At 50.7% G+C, this 25227-nt stretch overlaps 7 protein-coding genes across 7 annotated transcripts; 5 read left to right on the top strand and 2 right to left on the bottom strand.

Annotated features, from left to right (window-relative positions):
* The first annotated feature begins 277 nt into the window (after positions 1 to 277).
* Positions 278 to 4163, top strand: PSV08DRAFT_213643 (Intradiol ring-cleavage dioxygenase). The gene is made up of 6 exons (XM_066092110.1): positions 278 to 814; positions 868 to 1235; positions 1293 to 1559; positions 1882 to 2455; positions 2811 to 3366; positions 3418 to 4163. The coding sequence occupies exons 1-6, from the start codon at positions 528 to 530 to the stop codon at positions 4108 to 4110; spliced, it is 2745 nt and encodes a 914-aa protein (XP_065949960.1). The 5' UTR covers positions 278 to 527; the 3' UTR covers positions 4111 to 4163.
* A 517-nt stretch (positions 4164 to 4680) lies between these two features.
* On the top strand, positions 4681 to 5916 carry PSV08DRAFT_242602 (uncharacterized protein; the record flags this gene model as incomplete). Its single annotated transcript, XM_014222785.1, has 1 exon — positions 4681 to 5916. The coding sequence occupies one exon, from the start codon at positions 4681 to 4683 to the stop codon at positions 5914 to 5916; it is 1236 nt and encodes a 411-aa protein (XP_014078260.1).
* Positions 5917 to 8273: 2357 nt separating this feature from the next.
* Positions 8274 to 9719, bottom strand: PSV08DRAFT_2008 (uncharacterized protein). Its single transcript, XM_014222784.2, has 2 exons — positions 9210 to 9719; positions 8274 to 9154 (listed from the first exon to the last, which is right to left on the bottom strand). The coding sequence occupies exons 1-2, from the start codon at positions 9667 to 9669 to the stop codon at positions 8436 to 8438; spliced, it is 1179 nt and encodes a 392-aa protein (XP_014078259.1). The 5' UTR covers positions 9670 to 9719; the 3' UTR covers positions 8274 to 8435.
* Positions 9720 to 12242: 2523 nt separating this feature from the next.
* PSV08DRAFT_376132 (meiotic cell cortex C-terminal pleckstrin homology-domain-containing protein) lies at positions 12243 to 16260 on the top strand (the record flags this gene model as incomplete). Its single annotated transcript, XM_014222783.1, has 2 exons — positions 12243 to 15342; positions 15392 to 16260. The coding sequence occupies 2 exons, from the start codon at positions 12243 to 12245 to the stop codon at positions 16258 to 16260; spliced, it is 3969 nt and encodes a 1322-aa protein (XP_014078258.1).
* Positions 16261 to 18528: 2268 nt separating this feature from the next.
* PSV08DRAFT_192908 (uncharacterized protein) lies at positions 18529 to 20695 on the bottom strand (the record flags this gene model as incomplete). The annotated part of the gene is made up of 6 exons (XM_014222782.2): positions 18529 to 19029; positions 19079 to 19564; positions 19609 to 19844; positions 19897 to 19939; positions 19991 to 20368; positions 20417 to 20695. The coding sequence occupies 6 exons, from the start codon at positions 20693 to 20695 to the stop codon at positions 18694 to 18696; spliced, it is 1758 nt and encodes a 585-aa protein (XP_014078257.1). The 3' UTR covers positions 18529 to 18693.
* A 1618-nt stretch (positions 20696 to 22313) lies between these two features.
* On the top strand, positions 22314 to 24339 carry PSV08DRAFT_213631 (serine hydroxymethyltransferase-domain-containing protein). Its single transcript, XM_014222781.1, has 5 exons — positions 22314 to 22454; positions 22508 to 22564; positions 22627 to 22720; positions 22771 to 22908; positions 22965 to 24339. The coding sequence occupies exons 1-5, from the start codon at positions 22323 to 22325 to the stop codon at positions 24107 to 24109; spliced, it is 1566 nt and encodes a 521-aa protein (XP_014078256.1). The 5' UTR covers positions 22314 to 22322; the 3' UTR covers positions 24110 to 24339.
* Positions 24340 to 24527: 188 nt separating this feature from the next.
* PSV08DRAFT_397970 (uncharacterized protein) lies at positions 24528 to 25181 on the top strand (the record flags this gene model as incomplete). The annotated part of the gene is made up of 1 exon (XM_014222780.1): positions 24528 to 25181. The coding sequence occupies one exon, from the start codon at positions 24528 to 24530 to the stop codon at positions 25179 to 25181; it is 654 nt and encodes a 217-aa protein (XP_014078255.1).
* Between the last annotated feature and the right edge of the window lie 46 nt (positions 25182 to 25227).

The following is a 25227-nucleotide window of genomic DNA, read 5'->3' as shown; positions in this document are numbered from 1 at the left end:
AGCGACTTGTGCGTCGGTAGTATGGAGGGTACAAAGGAATTGGGACGCCCCGACGTCTTCTACTGTTCCACTTCCGACTACCCACAAAAGCTCGAGCATGGTGTCGCATAGCCAAATGTTTGAGGTCAGTACCGAGGGCGGGGCACTAGCGCTGACCCCGCTTAGTATGAGGGATAAACGGCGGGAAAGACTTCTTCCCCGATAGCTTCGCTGTGATTGGCCAGTCACCCAAGAACCCCCATGGGCCAACCCGGCACTGTGACCCCTCATGCTCCCAGCCCGTCTCAGAGCCGGTGCAGTATGCCGTAGCTACATCTGACAAGGCTTCATCGCCTGATGTGCGGCTAGACACACGGCGGTTTGTAACAGCGCTCACTCGGTTGGCGGATCCGGTGGGTTCCAAGATGCTATTTATTAAGATCACTCATGCCCCAGACGTCAGAAGCAGTCCACCACCACTCTACTCTCTAAAACCTGCTTGATAACATATCTTCTCTTGCACATTCACATTTTTTAACACAACCAAAATGGACCCAAGTACACAGCAAGCGCCCAACCTTGAAAATAAGGGCGGACATCGCTTCGACCCTAACTTCACCGATGCTGTCATCAACGCCATGGGACCCGCGGTGCCAGACCGGACACGATTTGTTATGGGAAAGTTGATCAGACATCTTCATGACTTCATCCGTGAAGTCGAGTTGACCAACGACGAGTGGTTTGAGGGTGTACGATTTGTCAACTCCATTGGCAAAACCACCACCAACACCAGGAACGAGGCGCACCGTATCTCTGATGTCCTCGGAGTAGAATCGTAAGCAGTACAGTTGGTAGAATGGTTAGAACTTGCCACTAATATACTCGTAGACTGGTCGATGAGATCGCCCACATGCACATTAACGAGTCTGGCGAGACACCTACTTCCTCGACGATTCTCGGTCCTTTCTGGTCGCCACACTCACCATTCCGCCCACTTGGCGATACCATTGTCCGAAGCCCCCACCCTGATGGCCAGGTCACTCTCATGCACGGCAAGGTCATTGACCTAGACACCAAGAAGGGCATTCCCAACGCCGTTATCGATATCTGGCAAGCGAGTGCCAACGGAAAGTACGATTTCCAGGACCCTGAAAACCAGGAACCAAACAACCTGAGGGGAAAGTTCACCACAAACGAGAACGGCGAGTACTGGTACTACTGCTACAAGCCCACGTCGTACTCGCTGCCTACCGATGGTACGTTGAAGCATAAATCCACACTAAAACGCGAACCTAACTAACCCACCATAACAGGCGCTGCTGGCCAGCTATTCAAGACCCTCGACCGCCACCCTTTCCGCCCCGCTCACATCCATCTCATGGTTTCAGCAGACAACTACAAGCCTTTGATCACTCAACTATACCCCCGCGATGACAAGTACGTCACCAACGACACCGTCTTTGCTGTCAAGGATGATTTGCTCCTCGACTTTGAGCCTAGCAAGGACCCCAAGGCCAAGCTTGACCTGACATACAACGTCACACTTGCACCTTCTGGCAAGAAATCGAGCAGACTTGAGGGTATTCCCAGGCTACCAAATGTGTTTGATGAGCAGAGCAGGCTGTAGGAATCTAGCTTTTGCAGTGTTTGTTATATAAATCTTGTATTTAGCGGAATTGATGGGAGACACCCTCATGAATGAAATCAAAATGAAAGTATTTTCAAGACCATTCGGACAACAGGCTCCGGGGACCGGAAAGCAATTCCGTCATACTTCCGCTCTTTAAGTGTGCTGGCTATAAATTCAAGTCCAGTCCCCCTTTCATCTGGCAATGCTCCTCCATCATTTCAACTTTTCACGCCCTCTATCTCGTGTCTGCTTACTCATAACCTACCCACGAGCCCTCACTTCGTCTACTGTACCCAAAATGCGTGTTCCATATGCCCCCAGCGAACCTCCAAATGAAGAGGCGCGTCCGATCTACGAGCGCATTGCCGAACGACGAAAGCCCCGCCCCCTCATTCCTCTTGATCTGGCGCTCCTCCACAACCCCGCCATGGCAGACGGCTGGAACTCGTTCATAGGCGCCATCCGCACCAAGACCAGTCTCCCAGACACACTCAAGGAGCTAGCAATCAGTCGAGTAGCTGTACACAATCACGCAGTGCATGAATGGGATATCCACGCCGCGCTCGCGCTCAAAGCTGGCGTCTCAAAACAGGTGATGCAGGCCGTCTTTGACCAACCTGTGACCAAGCATGGAATGGTGGCGAAGGAGGTTCCTGCTGGGTTCACCAGTGAAGAATATGCAGTCATGGTATACACCGATCAAATGACGGTTGGAGTACAGGTTGAGGACGAGGTCTTTGAAATGGTCAAGCGGGTACTGAGCGACACCATGGTTGTAGAGTTGACGGCCACTATTGCGGCATATAACACCGTAAGCAGATTCCTGGTGGCATTGGATGTGGGGGAGTGCAATGGAAGGCCCATGAAGCGTGTGGATGAGCTTTGAAGGCAGTACATGGCCGCGATAGAGGACTGTCTATAACACTTAGGTGTCGCGAAGTTGTTTTTCTTTTTTTGCATAGTATGCATTTAGCCAAGGTGCGGGATGACGCTGCTGTCTCTTCCCCAGACCAGACGTAACCTCCGCATTTTAGGAAGGTGCCTCGGCTCATCAGCCGTTGCAAACCGAAAGTACATTGTTCAAACATCTCACGATTTACTTATCGCTTGTACCACGCTTCACACACTTTTTCTTCCTTATCCTTTTTTGCACACAGTCATAAACAATGGCGTCTCTAGCTCATCGTCTCCTCACACGAAGTATCCGCCAGTCGCGCATTCGTCCTGCCCTCATCACCACCGCGCAACGCTACGCATCCACAAAGCATCCCCAGAACTTCACACCACCCACGCAGTCCGACCTCGATGAGCTCCGCGAATCGGTGCGCGAGTTCGCCCGCCGTGAAATCCCGGAGGAAGTTGCAGCGCAAACAGACCGCCAAAATGCTTTTCCCAACGAGATGTGGCAGAAGTTCGGCGAAGCAGGCTTCCTGGGTATCACGGCCGATGAGGAGTTTGGTGGTCTAGGAATGGGATACCAAGCACACTGTGTCGTCATGGAGGAGCTCTCAAGGGCGAGCGGAAGCATTGGGTTGAGCTATGCCGCCCATAGCCAGCTTTGTGTCAACCAGCTGATGTTGAACGGAAATGCTGAGCAAAAAAAGAAATACCTGCCTGGATTGATCAGCGGTGAGCACATAGGGGCTTTGGCCATGAGTGAACATGGTGCAGGAAGTGATGTTGTGAGCATGAGGATGGCTGCAAAAGAGGTGGATGGTGGGTATTTACTCAATGGCACGAAGATGTGGATTACCAACGTACGTTTTTTTTCTCCCTGGGAACAAAGAGAATGACGCTGACGAATATAGGGACCTGATGCTCATACTATTGTTGTTTATGCCAAAACCATTCCCGATGGAGCTAGCAAAGGCATCACAGCTTTTATTGTCGAAACCTCATCCAAGGGTTTCAGCGTAGCCAACAAACTTGACAAGCTCGGCATGCGCGGTTCCAACACAGGCGAACTCGTCTTTGAAGACGTCTTCGTCCCCAAGGAGAACGTGCTAGGCGAGGTCAATCGTGGTGTCCGCGTACTAATGGAGGGCCTGGATCTCGAGCGACTTGTTCTTTCGGCTGGTCCCTTGGGTCTCATGCAAGCGTCGCTTGACAACGTTCTGCCATACACACACCAGAGGAAGCAGTTCGGCCAACCTATTGCACACAACCAGCTCATACATGGTAAACTGGCAGACATGTACACAAAGTACAGGGCGTCGCAGTCTTTCACATACAGCGTTGCGCGCGCTGTCGACGAGTCGCACGCTAGCCCGAATATTAAGACGCAGGATTGCGCAGGCGCGATTCTGTATGCCGCCGAGAGGGCGAGTGAGGTCGCAGCCGATGCCATCCAGCTAATGGGTGGCATGGGATACATGAACGAGGTGCCTGTAGGAAGAATACTGAGGGATGCCAAGCTTTACGAGATTGGAGCTGGAACGAGTGAGGTTAGGAGAATGGTTATTGGAAGGGCATTCAATAAGGAATACAAACAGGAGATTTGAAATACTAGCATGGTTTTGTTTCAAAAGAGAAATATAAAAAGTTCACTACCCACTCTGTCGTCCTCTTAGTTGTTGGAGGAGCTTTCTTCATTCTAGTATATCCATGACTGCACTCAAAACGTTGATACATGCTTTCTTCTCTTACAGGCGCTCCTTATGGGACAAAATATGTTCTTTCCTCGAGCCTCCATAAGCCAGCCTTTTTGGGTTATTCATGGCCGATCATATTCCTCCTCCGTACTAGGCTTCAGACTCCTACTCCAGCTTATCCTCTAGATTCAACAACCCAAAATCAGTGTATCATATGTAAATGGACAGAACGACACAATCCAGTGTTATGAGTTAGCATGAAACCGGGCTCCAAGTGCTCGACTACATAACGCTTCCGCTAGTACTAGCAAACAGTTTGCCAAGATCACTAGCAAGGTGATATTGGAAGGAACGCGTTCAGAGTGACCGTCACTTCCCTAGGCGGCGTGACTCCACTGTTTATGGTCGCGCGCCTACTCACCCCGCTACTCACTTCAACCTCAACCCCCAACCTCAACCGGCACACCATTGCTGTCCATAATGGTTGACAAAGCAAAGACTCCAGATTCATCTTCGCCAGCGACTCGCCGCGATCGGGACAGCAGCCCCGAGCTCGGCAGCCCATCAAAGGCCACCACGGTCTACAACAAGCACACCGGCCGTCCCATCCGCAGGAGTGCAGGCAAAATCAAGAAACCTGACGGCTATGTGAGCTTCGAAGCTGACGATGCCGATGTTACTACGACAGAAGAAAGTGAGGATGAAGAAGAAGACGAGGAACCTCGTGGCCGAGCAAACAAACGAAAGAAGCGCAAACGTGGCCCCTCCCTTCCATCCCCTCGTCTTGAGCCTATCATCTACAACCAAGAGCTTGATGAAATGACCGATATCGAAGAAGGTGTCCGCCGCGACTCAAGGAGAAAACCTCCTCCGATAACGTTGCAGTTCAACGTCCCACTAGGCTTCCACGGTCCCCTCTTTGTCAAGCTCGACCGCACTCTCATAGACAAGCAAGATGATGTACACGAGATGAGGCCTGTTAAATCGAAAAAGACCCGCGTAGCTTCTCCGGAACCGATGAAAACAGTCACGGTGCGCCGCAAGGGATTCACGGATTTGCCTCCTGAACTGCGCAATAACATCTATCGCCGTCTTTTTGGACAAAAAGACCCCGATCAGATGCTCAAGATCCCCCCAGTCAAAAGTAGTAGCCCCAATGAGACCCTTTCAAGGTCGTCTCAGTTTCTCCGGACGTGCAAGCTAGTTCACAATGAAGGCTGCTCGATCCTGTACGGCGAAAATACCTTCTCCTTCCATCGCCACTACGCAACCCGCGCTCCATTTTGGGACATTGTCCCCAAAGAGATTGGTTATCAAGACGTCTTGCACTTTCTGAAGATGATTGGCCCCGAGAACCTGCAGTACCTCCGCGATATAAAGTGGGTATTTGACGACGCCTGTCCACGTGATACGCCGTATCTCACGTCCAATGAACAGCGTCGTTACCTCAATGACGAGTATCTACTAAACTGTCTGCGTATTCTCCGAGATGCCAAGAAACTCCGAAAAATCACTCTGTTCTTCGGTGGGCGCCGACAGCTGCAGTGTTCTGACCATAGGTTTTTGGGCTATCTCGAGCAGATCAAGGCAGACGAGGTGGTGCAGTCTGCAGACAGGTGGTACTCACATCGTGAAAAGGCTCACCCGCTAGCCTGGGCAGAGCTCAAGGCGACCATGACGCGGAAGAAGAAGCTTTATGAGAAGGAACAGTCTTGATGACTGAGATGGCATACTGCGGTAAGCGTGAGCCGAGTAGTCCATTGGCCCACCATGTATAAGTATACTTTAGCTGCTCTATCTTAAACAGGACAGTAATTCAATACATAGAGTACCTGAGCTATTGTCACTAGTAGACGTTATCCTCCACAGGATCCTTGTGGTTCTCATCATTTTTTTGTTGCTGGACTCGTCAGGTTGTCCGCCTATGACCCTGTCCGCTTATTACCCTATCCACTTACTACCTTATCCACTTATCACCTTGTCTGCTCACCACCTTGTCCACCCATGTGAAAAATCTGAGTAGCAAAGGAACCTCTACGTATTTCTCCAAGTACCCGTGCATAAATTATTACTTACGCACGGACATTGTACAATACTTCCCCCCCCCCTTTTGCACGCTATGTAGAGCTAATAAACAAAAATAACAAAAAGGGAGAGAGTGTACCATTAGTATTAACATGTCTTTTCGTGCAAAGTATGTAAAGGTATGGGCGCAGAGTTAGTATCTCTCAATTATCTGTAAGAGTGAATAGTGACACCACGTCATGTGGTAACTTTATCTAACCATCCATACACGGTTCAGCAACTGTAGTGTACACCTAACTGTCTGTAGGTGTACGGGATTCTTCACCAGGTAGAAAATGGCGTCATAGCCATGGATACTTGCTTGTAAGGCGTTTTTCAAGGCAGACTTTTACCTGCGGCACGGTGTACTTAGCAATCCACCCCCTCTTCGTAGATACATAAAAGCATGATATGATTTACATAAAGACGGCTCACAGCTCCTGATACATTGATTGGCTCAACCAAATAATTTTTCCGCTTCCTAGACTGAACCCCCGTTCGCCGATCGCACTGTGCCTCAACGGCGGATAAATGCAAAAAAAAATCCTGACCTCCCTACCTGCCTAGCTTGGCGACTTTGTGTATCTGATCCTTTTTTGCCTTCCCCCCGCTCCCCCCCCCCCCCACTTTAAAAACGGACAATCGGACATCAGCGCCCAGTCCAGAAATTGGCCCCCGTCCCTCTCCCTTCGTGTGGGCAGTAGCGGACGGACGGGTGGCCTAAAACAGAGAATGAAAGCAACGGGACACACACACACACACACATCAAAAAACGGCTGCCCGATATCAAACGGGAAACTCGGGAACGCTAATTACATAGTAAATCCGTACCTTGCATAAGCGAGCCTCCCTTCCCTGACCCCACCGTTGTGGGTTCGGGCGCCTATGTACGTTGCTGAGGTACGTGCAAATTAAGAAAATACGGATCGTTATGTGTGCGTGCGCGTGCGCATGTGCGGCCATCTTGCATGAACCATGGTTTGAACTATGTGACGTACCATGCGATGCGATCTACCGAACTATCTAACATGTACTTTGGGCTGGAAGGTTGGTGGGGTGGGGGGAGGTTAGGGTGAAGGTTCCCCCTAACTTTATTTAGACTTCGAGGTGTGGAAATAATGAAGGGGGAATAAGGGGGAGGCAAAGATCGCCCGGGTTTAATGCGGCGTTGTTTGTCACGTTTTTTTTCTGGGTCGATGAGAGGGGGCAATCGAGGGATTACTACAAGGGAGTTGGAGAGGTCCGTTCGCTTCTGCCATCTGCGTTTTGCCTCTGCCGTGTTGTGGGGCTATGAAAGATAGTGGTGCTCTATTCGCGTTTATGTTGAAATAAGGCTGGTTGATTAAAATCTGCATGCATGGTGATAATAGCACACCCCGCTTATAGGGTCAGCCAGCCTAGCCACATTGTGCATTTTTGTGTGTATTATAGTTTTGTGTTACAGTGTCCTATTCGGGGGTGCACGTCCGTTGGGTCCACGCTGTGCTAGGCGCATCTGACCATACACCCGGGTTCTGGGCGTGGGAAAGGGGACGTGGGTTGCGATTGTTGAGGCTGGCTGATATGGATAATATGGTGTGTTATAGTAGAGGCTGGGGCGGGCTTATGGGCGCACCCCGAGCCGTTTTTCTCTTGTATTTCAAGATACTTGGCGAATACCATTGGTTGCTAACGTGGTAATACTTATCTCCTGTATAGGTGGACGCCGCTGTGGTTGAGAATATGTAAGTATGTGTTATCATTCGATATAAGGAGCAGATGACGTGGCAGTAGCCAGATATATACAACTGTTTCTGCTCGTAAGACTATTTTGTGCTCGTTCCGTCCCGTAACCAAAATGTAGTACGTGCGCATGCTGAGAAATATGTACATCACGCTCATCTGTTGTGCGGCCCGAGGCAGTGTACGTACTTACGTACATATCAGGGGAGTGAAGCAAGTTGAGCACTTTTGAGATGACAATTGGGTGACACATGATTACTGTCCATGCGCCGAAGGAACCCTTCATTATCGCAATTTGGGAACAGCACCGGATTCGTATTCCACGCGTTTAGCGATACGCCTGCGCTTGTTTTCGGGCCGTTAACGGCGATGATCGTATAGAAGACCATGTGGCAGAAAAACGTCGTGGGTTATGTAAGTATGTAAGTGCATACTATACATGGCCTGAGCTATGAAGCTTTTCCTTGTCGTTTCTTGAACTCTTCGATCCAGCCGCCAGCCTTGTCCTTTGGAACCACGCTGATGGATACTAGGCCATCGACGATCTCTGGCTTCCCGCTTCCTAGGACCTTGCCGAGGCTCATCTTCTTGCCTACCTTGATTAGCCCGCCTGCTGCCGTCTCCATGTACGCTTCTACATTTTCCACCGTGTACTCGTGCTTCTGGTCCCATGGCAGAGGGAAGATATAGTCCAAGTGTTGGTCTAGTTTCTCCTTTTCGGAAAATGCTTTAATAAAGTCTGATTGCGAGTCCATAGGATAGAGCAATATGACCGGAAATGTCAGTGTCGAAGAAGGATCCATGTTGTTCTCCAGCTTGACCGTTGCATCTTCCAGATCTGGCGCCTTGTCCGTGTTTCGGGTAAGGATGTTTCTGCTCTTGAGGGCAAGTTGCAGTGTTGCACGCTCCGAAGCAGCCTTTGCCTCGCGCTCTCGACGCGCCTTTTCCACAGATTCTACGTACTTTTTCCGAGTCTCAATCTTGGTTTGAAGAGCTTTGAGGGGTCCATTGGCAGGGTCCAGGGCTAGTCCACGGTTGCAGGCCCATGCAGCCTCGTCTAGCTTGTTCAGCTCCAAGCCAGCAGTGGCGGATCGGTAGAAGGCCTTGACATTTGATGGGTTGATGTGAAGCGCAGCTACGCAATCTTGGATGCACGAGCGGAAGTTTTCTGCATCATGTCAGTTGATGCGCCATCTGGACATGCTCTGTTGTGCATGACGTACTCTTTTCCAAGTTGCACAGCGCTCGATTGACGTAGACAGCCTCTGCAATCGACCTCTCCTTGTTTGCCTCCTCTTGCTCATCCAACTCGTCATCGATAACACGCGGCCCTGTAGCGTCTGGGTCTGGATGAGTCTGCGGGCCTTTCAGGGCTGCTATTGCCTTTGTGTAGAATTCCTTTGCATTGGACCACTGCTTTGTCCTTGCGCAGTCGTTGCCCTGCTGGCGGAAGTTTTCTGCAATTTCAGCACGGGTGCCTTCATATGCCAATGCTTTGAGCGCTTCGAGGGCCATGTTGTCGCCACCCTCACCATCTGTTTCATCCAGGCTTGTCATGAAAAGCGGCATGCGGTTCATCTCTTTGAGCAGATCGTCCACAGCCTGCGATTTCACCTCGGCCATGGCGGGTGGCATATCCGCAGACGGCTGCGGCGCTGGCGCGTTCTGCTCATTTTGTGCCATGACGTCGCTCGTGAACTCTTCGCAGAGGTATTGTTGGACCCGGCTCGAGTTGCGCTCGGCTTGATGACTGTGTGCATGAAATTTTGGCGGATAGTCGCCTAGTCACGTGGGAGTGGTGGGGGCTCGGGGTCCCCTGGGTTTGGGCGCACTGTTGCCCCTGCCCAAGTGCCTCAGGCTGGAAAGGCCACGACCAGGACCACACCACACCACGCCACAATACACACATTCACACATTCACACGTACTTACACTAGCCGCGCAACGGCCAGGGGAGAGGGTGCACAACAACCAGAGGGACGCGCCGGGTGCAATGCCAGCACGGCACCATTCCTTCCGCCCCTCATGCTCTACGCGATCCCGTCCGGCGCAGTGTCTAGGCGGCGCCAGCTCCGAAGGAATCCTAGCTGATTACGACGCAAAACTCCTATTTGCCTGCTTCGTCCAGCTATATCCGACGGCCCCGAGCAGACGTCGGCATACCTGGTGCACAAGGAGAAGCAGAAACATACCCGACCAGCTCCTTGCATCTCGCACTGCTACCGGGGCCGTTTGGTGACATGTTGTCGCCTTCATCGTTGCGGTCGCACAGTACCCTGCAGCGATTCTGCAGCCGTCCGCACATCGGGTCCACTCGCCGCGCCTGCAGGTGGACCAGGACGACATGCAGACAATCTACGTATTATATTGGATATCAAATCGGTACAGTACTCGACAGGACCCACGAGTATTGATCGACAACGACTAGCTCCGCTGCGCTCCACTGCAAGGCTGATGGCTTCACTGGTTGATTGTTGAGAAGCCTCCAGACAAAGACACGCCGGCAGCGCGATGCCTTTGCTATGCCGCGGGACCTTGTTTAATCGAATGGTTGTCCAGGTCAGGCAACATGACGTGACTGACCCTGTCTTCGAGTCGTGTCAGCATCGAATGCATGACGACCAGGAAGTTGAATATACACCTCCATACTTGGTGTAGTATGCAAAGCTGGCTCCTGGAATAGCTCCTGGCAGGTCCAAGTTAGACATTTATCTTGTCGATCTAGACACATGCTCGGCTCCTTTACCACCGCCAAGCGCGCACGGCCATCCCTTGATCCCAGAGTAGAAAGTCATATTGCAGCTTCACTCCATGGGAGTGTTCAGATGAATTGGGTGAGGCTGATTGTCCATGCAATCGCCTTCCCCGTCAACGCCGTGTATAGCCACCTTTTCAGCCAGTCGGAAAGGCTGCAGTAGGGTCAAAGGAAGATCTGATCATGGGCGGTATCAGGATTGATGCTCAAATTGCAAGCTGAAACCTAACGGCATCGCGCCGGGTAGTTGGGCGCTATCGCGCCTCTACCTGCCCGGACCGCACAATGAACGCCGACCGACCTTAGCTAAAGATTCCGCCGGATAGGCCAGAATTTTCCTTTTTTTTACTGACACGAGACTGCCACTCTTGCACACTTTCTCACCATGACGGCCTGTCCCCTTTTAACATGACTGCCAATACGGCCTTTTGCTCGCAACGAGTTAACAGCCATTGCTAGGCATCTGCGCCTCTCGCTCGCTAGTGCATCTTTGCGCACAATCACACCCGTTGCCCAGCTGGATTCGATACGACCAACCACTCTCGGATCATCATTTCCCTTTACATGTAACCTGCTCTGACATTGGCCGTCTTCGCGGGACGCATGTCACGGAACGTTAGACCTAGCACCGCAGCCAATGACAAGCAGCCCAAAGCCACAGCGTGGGACCACTCGTGCGACAGGGGATCCTTGGTATACGAAGTGCGTGCCTGCAGGGTCATTTGTGCGCGCTAGTGAGAAGCTCTGCATAAGCTCGCGGGCTCCGAAGTCGAAACAAATTTAATAGGCACAGATGGGGTTTGATTGATTCTGCGATCTTCATTTGCTCCTTTGGTGGCGCTCCCGTCTCCCCCAGAGGACTGTGCGTACTTGTGCCTGCGTCCCTTGCCCCAGTCTGATGCATGGTCGACTCGTGCACGCAATGCTCAAGTTTGTGCCTCGTCCCTCCCACTTGTCCTTCTCCTCATCCTTCTTACGCGCTGTGTAGCAGATTACACGACTTCTCTTTGTCGTTCTCCCTGCTACGCACTACCTGACCGTCCTTCTTCTTTCTTTTCCTGAGCGATCTACTATACGTCATTTGTCGCACTCCTTATATTGTCCACACTACTCTTTTACCCCAACGTCCCTACAACATAATACGTCACAACGCCGCACACGATTGCAACTTTGCCTGCACTTCTTCCGAATAACTGAGCGTCCGACACCCGGCCGTTTTGTTGCGAGTTTAACCGGTACGTAGGCCACAGTGCTGTTAGCAGCTACTGTATCGTGGGACTTTGCAGATCTCTTCCCCGCTTCCAGGTACTTGTTGGTACTTTTGGGACAGAGCTAGACCAAGTCACTAAAATCCTGACAACTTGTTCGTTGTGCCTCTTTGTTCGTATTCTGACTTGAAAACAGGCATGCGCTGAACCGTTCACACCCGCAGCACCACTTCGTTGTGGTTCTGACCCCTCTCCTTACCAATTGTTTCCTTGCCTCAAAATAATATTCTCAACATGTCTACCGACTACTATTCGGACAGCGAGGCCTTCGCTGCTAGCCGTTCATTACCAACACCCGCTGGAACTCCATACGACTCCTTGTCACGACGGAGCTCCCATCATGAGATACCAGTCAGCGACATTGGCAGTTCCCCGCCTCCTATGCCACCTGACCGAGGGTTTGGCTCAGGAGATGCCGCCAATGACGAGAACATCTCAATCCTCGACCCCCGCCGTTTCACCCCAACATTACATGCGAACCTAGTCTCGGAGATTCTTAACCTACGCCGGGAACTTGATTCAAAACACAAATTCATCGATGACCTGGAGGCTAATCTAGATGCAACCCGATCTGACAATGAAACACTTACCAAACAGCTGGCATCTTCCAACAAGGAATGCAAAGTAGCTAAACGCCAGCTGCAGCACTTCGAAAATGAAACCCTTTCTGCCCTGGAGGAGATCGCAGGGGAGAGAGACAAAATGAAGGAAGCCAACGTTGATCTACGCCAGAAGCTTGATGCAGCAGAAAAAAGGACGCGAACTCAAGATGACGAGTCCACCAAGGTGCACGACATGTGGGCTCGCGAAAAAGAAGAATGGGCTGGGGAAAAACGGGCGTTGGAAAGACGTGTTCACGTATCCGAGACTCGGTTGAAGATGCTTCTAGACGAGATTGCCATGCACGAAAAGGCCAACGAAGAGGCTAATGTCGCAAGCGATACAGAAGATGCCGCCGGAGATGTAGGTGTACCGGAGAGCGAAGCAGGCAGCGTACGCTCTTCGCCCCAGCGAAGACCATCTACTCGTATCGGACGCCACTCTAGGGATCGAAGTAATAGCAGTTGGAAGAGTATTGGCAGGAATTACCGTATGTCTCTGATGAGCGCTGATGGGTACACTCGCGGAAACGGTATAAGTCTTGCCGACGAACTCATATTTGATGAGGAGGAGGAGGAACTGGACGAGCTGGAGCTTGATTCTGATGACTTCACCGAGCATGAAATGAGAGCGCGTAGGGTGCGAGAGTCGCGACAGTCGATGTTCCCTGACGAAAAAGCAAAACGCATTCTAGGCTTAAGTAATGAGTCTCAGCATGCCACCCGGGATAGCCCTGCTACATTGGTCGAGGAGCCTGAGCCGCGCAAGGGATCCTACGAAACAGAGCAGTCCTCTGTAACCCTAACGTCCCGCGATACCGTTTTAGTCTTTCCACCGCCACGCCCTCTCTATGTTGACACTGGTGTCCAGCCTACTCCGCCACCATCCCCGACCAAGCCAGTGATGGTGGAAGTGGGTTCGCAAACCACCGAGCCTTCTCCTCAGATAAAACTGAATGACTCTGCATCTACTGCAGCAGAAATAGAAGCCAACCAGAGTAGGAAGCGGGTTTCTGTGCCCGTGAGCGCCAGCTCAACACCCCTTGTCACCTCTGAAACATGCATCATGAAATCGAGCTCCGTACAGACCGTTGAGCCTTTAAGCCCGCCGCCTACCCCCAAGATCCCTGTGCCCTCGGAAGAGGCACTCCTACCGCAACCCATTCAGGTTGACCTAGTCTCCACAGCCACACAGACAGATGCTTTGGTCCAACCAGATGTTGCGCCTGAGATACCCAAGAGAGGTAATCCGCCAGCTCCTATTCCGATCCCGTCGATTGCCATCCACGCCCCGACATCAGCGCCTTCGTCGCCTAAAGCTCCTATTCTTCCTCCGGGCACCAAGACTGTATCGACACAGACAAGCGGAGATCTTGTAGCCCCAATGCAGTCAACAGCAATGCAGACCGAACCCATCAGAATTGACCAAAGACCGGTCAAGCTCCCGCCACATCTCCTTCCGTCTGCTATTTCTTCAAAGCCCGGAACACCCGAGACGAAAAATGACGGAGTCGTCAGAAAAGATTTTCAACATTTGGCCACAGATGCCCCTGGACAGCCCACGTCGAAGATAGCAGCTCGCCAAAATCTCACTGCTCGCCTCGAAGAGGCTGCGGATAATGAAGTGGAAAATCGTTATCCTGGAAACAACGATAATGGGCCATTGTCTGGCCAGTTTCACTCAGACGCACTTAGTCGACCATTCCGCACAAGCAGCCTGTTCGCTGGATTCGATGGTCCGTCGTCTGATGAAGAAGACGTAGAAGCTGAACTCAGCGATGATGACTTCAGGGGCCTTCAATACTCTACGGCAATGCTATCGTCACGGAATGCGAAGAATGGACGACCAGTAAACCCTCCGACACCTGTTCCAGAAGACAAGGAAACCTCGCCAAATCCCAGGCCATCAGTGGACTCGGTTAACAGCGCAAACGTGCCTTCAATGCGTAGCTCCATGGAGAAACCGGTCAAGATCGGCAAGGCTCAACGTACAGTGATTAGCCGCCAGCCCAGCATCCGGCGATCTGCAATGATACAGAGCAGCTCTGCAGTTCACGCCCGGACTCGCAGTGGAAGTGTTGGCAGTATAACATCAAACAATTACTTGCCCAAGCCACCATTCCCAGTTCCTACCCGGTCCAGTTCGCGCAACAAGCCCATGAGCAAAAGCGAGGGCTCTCAAAGCCCAACACCCCGGAACAGCGGCCCGTATACTGGACGTCGTCCGTATGGCGTGAAGCATCAAAGGAAAGATAGTATACGGAAAGTACGATCCGCTGCTCCTGTAACAAAGGCTAGCCGCTCTCGTAGCAGGTCCCCCACGCTTCCAGCCACTCCAAGCAATGACGACAACTATTCAATTCCACCGCTCCCAAGCGATATTGCCAGTGCCAGTGGCTTCCAACACCGACATCAACTTTCAAATGCCACCGCAGCCACAAGCTATACTGCCAATGGCTCCATCAACAGCTCAGCCAGTCAAACAAGTGTTGTTGATGCAATTGCAGCAGCAATGATTGGAGAGTTCATGTGGAAATATGTCCGTAAGAGGAAGCCCTTTGGTGGTCCTGAGACATCAACAGACCTCAATCGGGCAGCAGAAGAAGCTTCTCTGGCTACTCATGGCGTGAGACACAAACGTTGGGTTTGGATCTCACCATATGAGAGAGCAATTCTCTGGAGCAGCAAGCAACCAACATCTGGATCTGCACTGATGGGAAAGAGTGGGCGCAAACGTGAGTTCTTTATCATCTTCAAAATCGTGTGTAGCTAACATGTTCCTAGTGATCATTCAGTCTGTTCTCGATGTTGCAGATAACTGCCCTCCTCCCAGGAATGAGACCTTGTTCAACCGCTCAATCCTCATCCTTACCCCAATGCGCGCTCTTAAGTTTACCACGACGTCGCGTGAGCGCCATTACTTGTGGTTGACGGCGCTTTCCTTCCTTGCTCGTTCAACTGCACCCATGCCCGATGTTGGATCTTTGCCGCCTGTGCCACCACCAGTAGAGGAACCCGAACATCGCCAAGGCGCGACACTTCGCCGTAGCCGCGTTCAAGATTCAGTGCGTCTGGCCAAAGGCCGGGTGAACCCGGTTATGGCACGCTACGCGTTGCAGGATGAGCCTATGCCTAGTCTGCCTTCCTTCCCCAATCTTGAAGAGCCACTGGAAGAAGAGCCCGCCAGCCCACCTGTTATTCGACGTGGTCCACAACACAGCAGGAAGAGGAGCTCGACTGGCCCAAGCGCACCTCCTCCGAGCGTTCCATTCCGAAGTTTCTCTCACCAGCATGTACCATCGGTTTACTCGAACGGCTCATCCGACATGTATAGTGCTGGCGTACCACCGTCAATACCCTCGTCAGAATACAACCCTACAGGTGGTGCGATGAGTTCCCGAACTTCTGAGGCTAGTACGTCAACCCGTCAACAGTTTTTCGATACCATGGGCACCGTTCGGATGGAAGCTTTTATTGACAACGCTCTTGGGGATCAAAAACATTCGGCCGGTGGCACAGCTCGAGCACAATACATGCAACACCGTCGTCGTCGTGGAAGTAGCCAGTGGAGCACTAGCACCCGTGATCAGTCTAGTCGTGGTGCCGGTCTCTTCGATTTCGACATTGGTAACGATCCCTTCCGCAACTTCTAGAAAGAGCTATTCCCGGTCACGGTTTGTTCATGCGTAATGTGCATGCTTAACGGTCGATCTCCTCTCGCCGCTTTGCTTTGTTGTTTGTTGTGTTTGGACGCCTTCCAACTTTCAGCGACTGCCCCATCACTTTTCTTTTTTATATACTAGGGTAACGACCCATACGACTCGACGTCATCAGTGTTGAGTAGCATCATTCTCAACTAGATCTTTCCTATCATCGTTTCTCCAAAGCCATTTGTATCTTTCATTTCGGCCAAACTTTTATAGGGGGGCTGGACCAACAAGGCTATAGACGCCGTCGCGCTCACGCGCAAACACCACATCTCTATTCACAGTTGTAATTTTTTTGCAAGCCAGCTTCTACTGCTGTACACTGTTGATACCCAAAACAGGAGCTCGTTGCCACAATCTTTTTTCTTTGACTCGCTCATCGACATAGCAATCTTTGCTTTTCTGCTTCTTTATTTTATCCGCTTTATATCCACTTTTCTTCTTGCTCAAACGTGGAAAGGTCTTTGGATAGCGACAATACTAGTCATTCGCGCAGTGTGAAACACTAGAGCATTGGGGCTAGGATTATGGTGTCGTTCATAGGTTGATAGTCCACAGAAAGAATGAATGGTACGTCGACTTGCAAAACGAATGCGCTCATCCGCGTCAGAAAAGAAAACTAGTGATCGTACTACCAATGACCTCAATTCTTGGAAAAAAATGTACATGTGCATATATGTACGCTGTATATATGTGGGGTGTGGAGAGTGGATGTCTCTGTGTCGTGAGGTTGCACATCCTTGTTCAGATTGCAATTAGACTGCAGCGGCCTCTTTTCGCACTCCACTTGATCCACTACATTGAATTTTCCTGTCTTTTTTTTCAAGAATCTGAACCACGACAACACTATACTCCTACAGAGTTGCTGGATTACTCTGTGGCTGCTCTGACGACGTTAAACATTAGTACATAAGTCAAATATTTTCTGCTCTTTCCAACGAACACAACCAATCACAGCTCGTGAATCGGTTTTGTAGTGTAGCGGTTATCACTCCGGATTCTGATTTCCTTTCAGGAGCCTTCCGGCAACCCCGGTTCGATTCCGGGCAAGACCTCATTCTTTTTGCCATAGTCGGCCAGTAGTTGTCGTGGTTGCAGTAAAAGGTACTGTGTGTGTGTGTGGAGCGGATGTCAGTGGTACCGAACGTTAGTTTTTTTTCCTTAGTGGTCAGTGCAGATCGATCAGACACCACTTTCTGGTTTTGGCTACTATGCCGATAGATAGATAGATACTCTTGGGAGGAAAAACAAATCCACATGTTACATCGAACGTGTGTACACACAACTTTATGCTACGGACTGCTATTCTTTTTTCCATATGGTACAGTGGGATATTCGATGTAGTACGAGTTCTAGCCCCATTCGCATAGTTGTTGCGTGGGCCGAGGCTTTTGCCTTTTCCGTCTCCACTTGCTGAGGGAAAAAAAATCTATCTTGCACACACAGCACTAACTTGACAACCAACAACATGAACGATTGCAGGAGCAAAAAGAATAGCCTGCTACCGACGAGGTAGCTATTGCAGTTGACTCAGCCGAGGTTTGAACTCGGGACCTTCAGTGTGCCTAACAGGGTGTTAGACTGACGTGATAACCAACTACACCACCGAGCCTTTGCTGTTGCTTTTTGATGAAGAAAATGTGGCGTTAGTACCCTCATGTATCAAGGGATTTGGTAGCGAAATTGACTGAGAAAAAAAAAGATCGAGGCATGGAAACGTGGAAGTTGTTCCTTTTTCCCCTAGACCAGGGACTAGATGCAGTGAAGTGGATCGGGGATAGTGTGGCATTTGCCGCAATACAAGCACCAGGCTTGCTCGCTCGTCCGAGCAAAAAAAAGAAAAGAAAAGCAAAAGGCATGTTCTTTCTCTTCCCTGGTAAGAGAAGAGAAGATGCGTACGCTGACTCAGCCGAGGTTTGAACTCGGGACCTTCAGTGCATCTAACTGATTGTTAGACTGACGTGATAACCAACTACACCACCGAGCCATGTTTGAACTGTGCATGAAGAAGACTTGTCGAGTAGTTTGTAAATATCTCGATGGAATCGTCTTGGTCCGTCTACGGTGAGCACAGTGCACTCGCATCTTCTTGAGTGGTAGGCAGATGTACTGTGGGGACGGGGCAACAAATAAGGCTCGACCCACTCTTGTTAAAATTCTCGCTACCGCATGTGTATCCAGTACGCTGGCGTGTATGGTCGAAAGGCAGTGTGATTCTTGAAATGATGTTCGAATTGCGAATATTGTCACTATTTTTACAGGGTAAAACCGCTGTAATCAAATATTAAGCAGCGCCAATTGTAATCAGTGCGACTGAATTCACATCACTTACAGATGGCACTATTGTACCAAGGAGAGTGGCAAGCATGTTTCCCTCTTCTACAACTTGCTTCCAGTCTGTCTTCTCTTCTCCTTTTCCTTGTCTCTCAACATTCGTCGTAAAATCTTTCCGGAAGGTGATTTGGGGATGACATCGATGAATTCGATTCCGCCGCTAATCCACTTGTATCTTGCCTTGTGGTCTTCAACGTACTTCTCGATTTCGCGCGCAAGGGTGCGGTCATCCTTCTCAGAGCTTACAGAGGCTGCCTTGACAACAAAGGCTTTGGGCACTTCTCCGGTCTTCTCATTTGGAATTTGGATTACAGCACAATCATTGACAGCAGGGTGCGTCAAAAGATGGGCTTCAAGTTCTGCTGGTGCGACTTGATGTCCCTGAGTGGTGATTAGCAGAAGACGCCTCAGATGGTGTATTAGAACGTACCTGAACCTTGATCAACTCCTTGATGCGGTCGACAATAAACACATGCTCGTTGCCAGAGGGTGACTTTCTGACCACAGCCTCATCTCCAGTACGCATGTAACCATCCTGGAATGTTTCCTGGTTGGCCTTGTCGTTGTTGAGATATCCTAGCACGACCGAAGGCGACTTGACAAGCAGCTCGCCCGGTTGGTCGTATCCGGTGACCTCGGTGCCCTCAGGAGTTACAATCTTGCACTCTGCACCTGAAATTATGGAACCGCAAGAACCGTACCAGATATCATCCGGCGCCGATGAGGTTACAACAGTGCAAGTTTCTGTGAGGCCATACCCTTGTCTGATCTTCCACGAAGGAAATATCTTCTGCAGATCCTCGGCTGTTTCTTGTCCCAACGGCGCTGCACCGGTAAACAATGACCAGACGGAGCTAAGGTCATATTTGCTGAGCAAGTTTTTGTTCTTCGTCATTTGAATGATAATCGGGGGGACCTTATCCGTTAGCAGGTGTTCGTCCAGGATGACATTATGCTTACCAAGAACAACGCGTTAATTTTGTAATCTTGTATCACCTGCAAAGTAGTCGCAAACTCAAACTTTGGTAAGACCACCACACCATCGCCACGGTAGACACCAGCATGACAAATGACAACCAGCGAGTAAATGTGCGACATGGGCAAGAGACCAAGTGTCATTTCGGTGTAGTCGGATTGATTTCGTACATCGTTAATGATTTTGTCTCGGTACGGCTTTTCGAAAGTCGCGATTTGCACTAAGCATTGTTAGACTGATTCGTGTTTTTCGATGCATCCAGGATATCTTACGGGTGTTGGCAATAACATTTCTGTGTGAGATCATGACGCCTTTCTGCATCTGAATCAGCATAATTGCAAAAGATCATCAGTGGTCATTGCTTACAGGTAGACCAGAGGTACCACTGGAGTAGCAAAGGAACGCGGTCCTTCGAGCACCCTCACCGGCCCCCCAGTTCAATGGTGGCAGGCGGTCAAGCTTTGAGCCTTCGCGGATGAAGTCATCCACCGTCTTCTTGTCCTTGGGTGTGCTCCTTCCCGCGATCTTCTCTGGCAACTCGAGGATATAAATGCGGTTTTCGGGGATTCCACAGTTCTTAGCGGCTGCCCGTGCCGTTTCCAATAGAGGAACGCATGTGAAAAGAGCTTTTGCGTGCGAATTCTTGAGCTGATATTCGAGTTCAGAGGCGCTGTAGGCAGCATTGGCGGGCGACTGGATACCGCCTAAGCGATGGGTGGCCCATGCCAAGGGGAGTGTGTCGATCTATTCGTGTCAGTATTTTGGCACATGCGCTGGATTGGAGATTCTCACGGTGTTCAGAGAGAAGACGGCAATGACCTTGTCCCATTCAGATCCTTTGTTTGGGTCGAAGCCAAGCTCCTTGGCTAGACCCCGGGCAAGATAGTCGACGCGTTCTCGAACCTCGAGGCTTTCATACGTCTTGCCTGTCAAGCCGCAAGTAAAAGGATTGTGTGAATAACCAAGCGGATGGCGGCCGTAGTTCTCATCCAACATGAAGTCGGAGATGGGGATCGAGTCGGGCGGATCGAATGGGAGCTTTGGAACCCATGGTGGAGGATAGAAGGGCATCTTGAGTGCTTTCTGCTTACACGTTAGTTACACGCCAAGCTTTGGAGGTCCTGCAGGGACTCACCTCTTGTTCAGCCTCAATTCGAAGTGCAGGAAGGAGTAGAGACGCATGCGAGTGCCGGAGACTTTAAGTCGTTACCCCCGACTTCCACAATGACCTTAGTTCGTCCGGATACTGTTTCTGTTCGGCGCTGATGGCAAGCACCAGCCCCGATTGTGGAGAAGCTGGGGTATGCCGAGGTCATCACCAGGGTGGGCTAAGTCTATTTCCCCGTCGGATTTATCTCGGAATCTCCTAAACGGCGGACTTCGGTGGATCTTGTTTTATGTGTGGACACAGGAAGGAGAAAGACCGAGTGGTCAAGAAAAGCAACTCTTTCCACGGGCCATCCAACCCAAATCGATGATACGCCAGCTCTCATAGACTCGGTAAAACCGGAAAATCAGAAAATGGCGGCCCCATCAGCCGCGATGCAATACCACGCCAAAATACCGCATTGTTGCGACCAGCCTTAGAATGTGAAAGATATTTCACCTTTATATTCATTCAACAAGGTATCATGAAAATAAAAACTACGCATTCAATCGCACGTGTTTTCTATATAAATTAAGCACGTTATAACAGACATATTTCGTGGTGTTGATGATGAGTTTTGGTGGGCAATGCCCGGTTGTTTTGATTTTCTGGTTTTGCCGGGTGTATGAGAGGCCAGAAAGTTGGCGACTTTCGAGCTTCATATCACCACCACGATATTATGGTCATTTCTATTTGTATGCGTACCATCTTCGCTGTATGCTAGGGTAGCATTCGCAAGCAGAAAAAAAAAGAACTAGAAGGACGATGTGAAGTGCACCCCATTTTGGAGTCTCGCTTTTCTGTCCACCGGGTAGGAAACTAGCGCGACTTTATTGTTTACTGGATTGCCGAGGATTCTTGAATGTATATATACAACACGATACCGGCTATCCATGCTTCTTCGCTGTGTTGGACTTGGATAGAGAGATGGATGGCCACGTGGGTCACGATAAGATAGCGAAAGAGACAGCGACAGAGAAGCGGATAGACAGACACACAGAGAGGGAGACAGAGAGACGTGGGAAGATAGCAGAGTGGAACAACAGGATTGAATTTGGTATGCTACATACGAGTACATATAGTGTCGTCAGGACCAAGGCAGCAAGTCGAAAACACCGTCTTCCAAAGTGCTTCGGGCTGGAGCGATGGATGCCACGACGCGTCTACGCAACGTAGGCCGATCATATCGAATTTCGTCCCCCTAGGTGGTGGGTGCCGGGGCGTGTCAGCAGCTCCCACGTCGACCAGCGTGCGCCGGCCAAGTGAGGATGCGACTGAAGCAAAGCATTCATATCATCTCGGGTTTAGTTACGTGAAGAGAAAAAGAGAGGCGGAGCGACGTGCGACCGAACTGCAAATATTTCCCGCCGGAGAAACGATTCGTCGGCGCCGACGCACCCCCACTCCGACCATACAGCGCCGCTCTCGCTCCGTCATTAAGCGGAGCTCATCGTTTGGTTGCCGCTTCGAGACTACGAGTCCGGCTGTATCGAGCCAGTCTTTATAAACTTGCGCGCCACGCTCCTCGAGCCCTACTACAGTCCAATACCCATGGCGTCCCTCAGGCCGATTTGCAGAGCGCCTCTGCGCCAGCTCACCTCTCGTTTCCCGCCTTCAATCGCCCCTCGAGCATCGTTGCGACAATGGCGGGGCTACGCTACCACTTTGGATGCCCAGCAAAAGGTGCCTTCCACAGTACATAACTTTGAAACAAAGAGGTTACTAACAAGAACTAGATCCTCTCGCAGAACCTTGAACAGGCAGACCCTACAGTCTACGAAATTATCAACAGGGTTAGTGACTATATCCAGCATATGGAGCCAGAATGCCCATGTTTACAATACCACCACTACAGGAGAAGAACCGCCAGAAGCACTTTATCAACCTCATTCCCTCGGAGAACTTTACCTCGCAAGCAGTTCTCGACGCTCTCGGCAGTGTCATGCAGAGTAAGTCCTATCCCGCCCCAGCACCACGCTAAGCTTACATCTCGGCACAGACAAATATTCGGAAGGATACCCAGGCGCGCGATACTACGGAGGAAATGAGCACATTGACGAGGCAGAGCGCTTATGCCAGGAGAGGGCCTTGAAGACCTTTGGTCTGAACCCTGCCGAGTGGGGTGTCAATGTTCAGGGTGAGTCAGTTGCGATGACAACAACAACCACATAATAGCTGACATTCCTGCACCAGCTCTCTCCGGATCCCCCGCGAATCTGTACGCCTACTCGGCTGTCCTAAACACACACGACCGTATCCTGAGTCTCGACCTGCCCCATGGCGGCCACCTGTCACATGGCTACCAAACCCCTACCAAGAAGATTTCTGCTGTTTCCAAGTACTACGAAACCCTTCCATACAGACTAAACGAGAAGACGGGCATTATCGACTACGAAAAAATGGCCGAATTGGCCCATCTGTACAGACCCAAGGTTATTGTTGCTGGCACATCAGCATACAGTCGGTTGATTGAATACGAGCGCATGCGCAAGCTGGCAGACGATGTCGGTGCCTACCTACTCTCAGACATGGCTCATATTTCAGGTCTCGTTGCTGCTGGCGTTATCCCCTCTCCGTTCCCTCATTCCGATATCGTCACCACCACAACCCACAAGTCTCTGCGAGGCCCGCGAGGTGCCATGATCTTCTACCGCAAGGGTGTAAGGAAGGTTGACAAGAAAGGAAAAGAGGAGCTGTATGACCTCGAAGGCCCCATCAACGCATCAGTGTTCCCAGGTCACCAGGGAGGTCCCCATAACCACACAATTACTGCTCTTGCCGTAGCTCTGCAACAGGCCTCAACCCCGGAGTTCAAAGACTACCAGCTGCAAGTGCTGGAGAATGCACAGGCTCTTGCACAACGACTTGGCGACTCAAAGGAAAATGGCGGTCTAGGCTACAATATTGTTTCTGGTGGCACTGACAACCATCTTGTGCTTGTCGATCTCAAGGATCGCGGCGTTGATGGCGCACGTGTGGAGCGCATCCTTGAGCTCGTTGGCGTCGCATCTAACAAGAACACTGTTCCTGGTGATAAATCAGCTATGAAGCCTGGTGGCCTGCGCCTTGGTACACCAGCCATGACCACCCGTGGCTTCCAAGCCTCCGACTTTAAGCGCGTAGCTGATGTTGTGCATCGTGCAGTCGGCATTACCCAAAAGCTAGACAAAGAAGCTAAGAAGAAGGCCGAAGAGAGTGGACGCAAGAACCCCACTAGTGTCGCGGCTTTCAAGGAATATGTTGGTGAAGGCGAAGATATTACTGAGATTCTTGAGCTCAAGAAGGAGGTTGCGGACTGGGTGTCTACATTTGCACTGCCATGGGACAAGGCCCAATGATGAGACATGACATGACGAAAATATGTGCGCACGCTTTGGCGGGATTTTCTGGCGTTTTATTTCCTGAGATGAAGGCAAAAGGATTTGTGTGAATGTATATATATGAGAGGCTTTGTTTTTTTCACCGACTACTAGAACGGTGGCTTGCTTTTCGCCTTCACCGAGCCACCCCTCTCGCTATAATTCAACATCTATTGGGCGAAATCACGGGTATTGTCCGCTCATTCACTCGACCTCTCTTTGTGTAAGCGTGATCTTCATTTGAGTCGTCTTTGATTCTCTAATCATTCCACTACCCATCTTTTTCGTAACTGTTCAACCGTCCTTCGCTACAAGGCGTAGTATTCCATTCGTTTCCAAACAACACCTTGGCAAACAAACACAAAGAAAACCTGTACTACGAACACTGCAGCTCATCATGTTCACCATCTCCACGCTCCCTTGGCTCTGGCTTTCCATTCTTTCCGCAACCATCTCGGTACTTGCGCACGACATTACCTACGTTACAGTAACAACTACATCCACACTCGTTATATCAGTCTTCAATTTCGTACCAACCACGCATCGGACTTCAACACACCCTATATCCACGATTGCATACTCAAACACGAGTATTCCAGCGCTCACCGTCACACCTACAGCAACAATGAACGTACGCCTGAGTAAAGAGAGATATCAGCTTTCATATTCCTCGACTTTGAATATACAAACGGCTACTACCATGGCCGCTCCAGTGAGCACAGCCGCACGTGAGAAAGAAGACACAGAGGGTGATGCGCATGAGTCGCATTCACACACCACGCCTCCGTTTCGTTCCGAAGTCCCAAAGCCCGCGTGGATCATCCCCAGCACCACAGCGCTGCTCTGCTTCGACTTCCTAGCCGTGACGTTTTTCGTATGGTGCTGGGTCATGGGCTGGTTTTCTTGGTGGAGGGGGGACCAAGGCCGTGATCATGGGATGGGACGGGGACGAGGGCAATCATATAGGACGGGAGAAGCAAGAGGCTCAGGCACAAGAGTGCTAGTGAACCAGAACGTAGAGCGGGAAATGAGAATGTTGGGCATGGTATGATTACATGTCCTAGGAGGAGAACCTCATATGTGTAAGAAAAAGTTGT

This window comes from Bipolaris maydis (genome assembly GCF_028858645.1).
Source record: "Bipolaris maydis strain C4 unplaced genomic scaffold PSV08scaffold_1, whole genome shotgun sequence".
Classification (NCBI taxonomy): Eukaryota; Fungi; Ascomycota; class Dothideomycetes; order Pleosporales; family Pleosporaceae; genus Bipolaris; species Bipolaris maydis.
This window is presented reverse-complemented; position numbering and strand designations above follow the sequence as displayed.

What these genes read in the sequence shown, in the direction of transcription:
- PSV08DRAFT_213643 (XM_066092110.1), top strand. Translation starts at nt 528, where the DNA reads ATGGACCCAAGTACACAGCAAGCGCCCAACCTTGAAAATAAGGGCGGA. An exon ending in GATGTCCTCGGAGTAGAATC is followed by an intron (nt 815 to 867) that starts GTAAGCAGTACA and finishes ATATACTCGTAG; the next exon opens with ACTGGTCGATGAGATCGCCC. An exon ending in GTGGCATTGGATGTGGGGGA is followed by an intron (nt 2,456 to 2,810) that starts GTGCAATGGAAG and finishes CCTCACACGAAG; the next exon opens with TATCCGCCAGTCGCGCATTC.
- PSV08DRAFT_213631 (XM_014222781.1), top strand. Translation starts at nt 22,323, where the DNA reads ATGGCGTCCCTCAGGCCGATTTGCAGAGCGCCTCTGCGCCAGCTCACC. An exon ending in CTTTGGATGCCCAGCAAAAG is followed by an intron (nt 22,455 to 22,507) that starts GTGCCTTCCACA and finishes AACAAGAACTAG; the next exon opens with ATCCTCTCGCAGAACCTTGA. An exon ending in TCTCGGCAGTGTCATGCAGA is followed by an intron (nt 22,721 to 22,770) that starts GTAAGTCCTATC and finishes ATCTCGGCACAG; the next exon opens with ACAAATATTCGGAAGGATAC.
- PSV08DRAFT_2008 (XM_014222784.2), bottom strand. Translation starts at nt 9,669, where the DNA reads ATGGCACAAAATGAGCAGAACGCGCCAGCGCCGCAGCCGTCTGCGGAT. An exon ending in GCTGTGCAACTTGGAAAAGA is followed by an intron (nt 9,155 to 9,209) that starts GTACGTCATGCA and finishes GACATGATGCAG; the next exon opens with AAAACTTCCGCTCGTGCATC.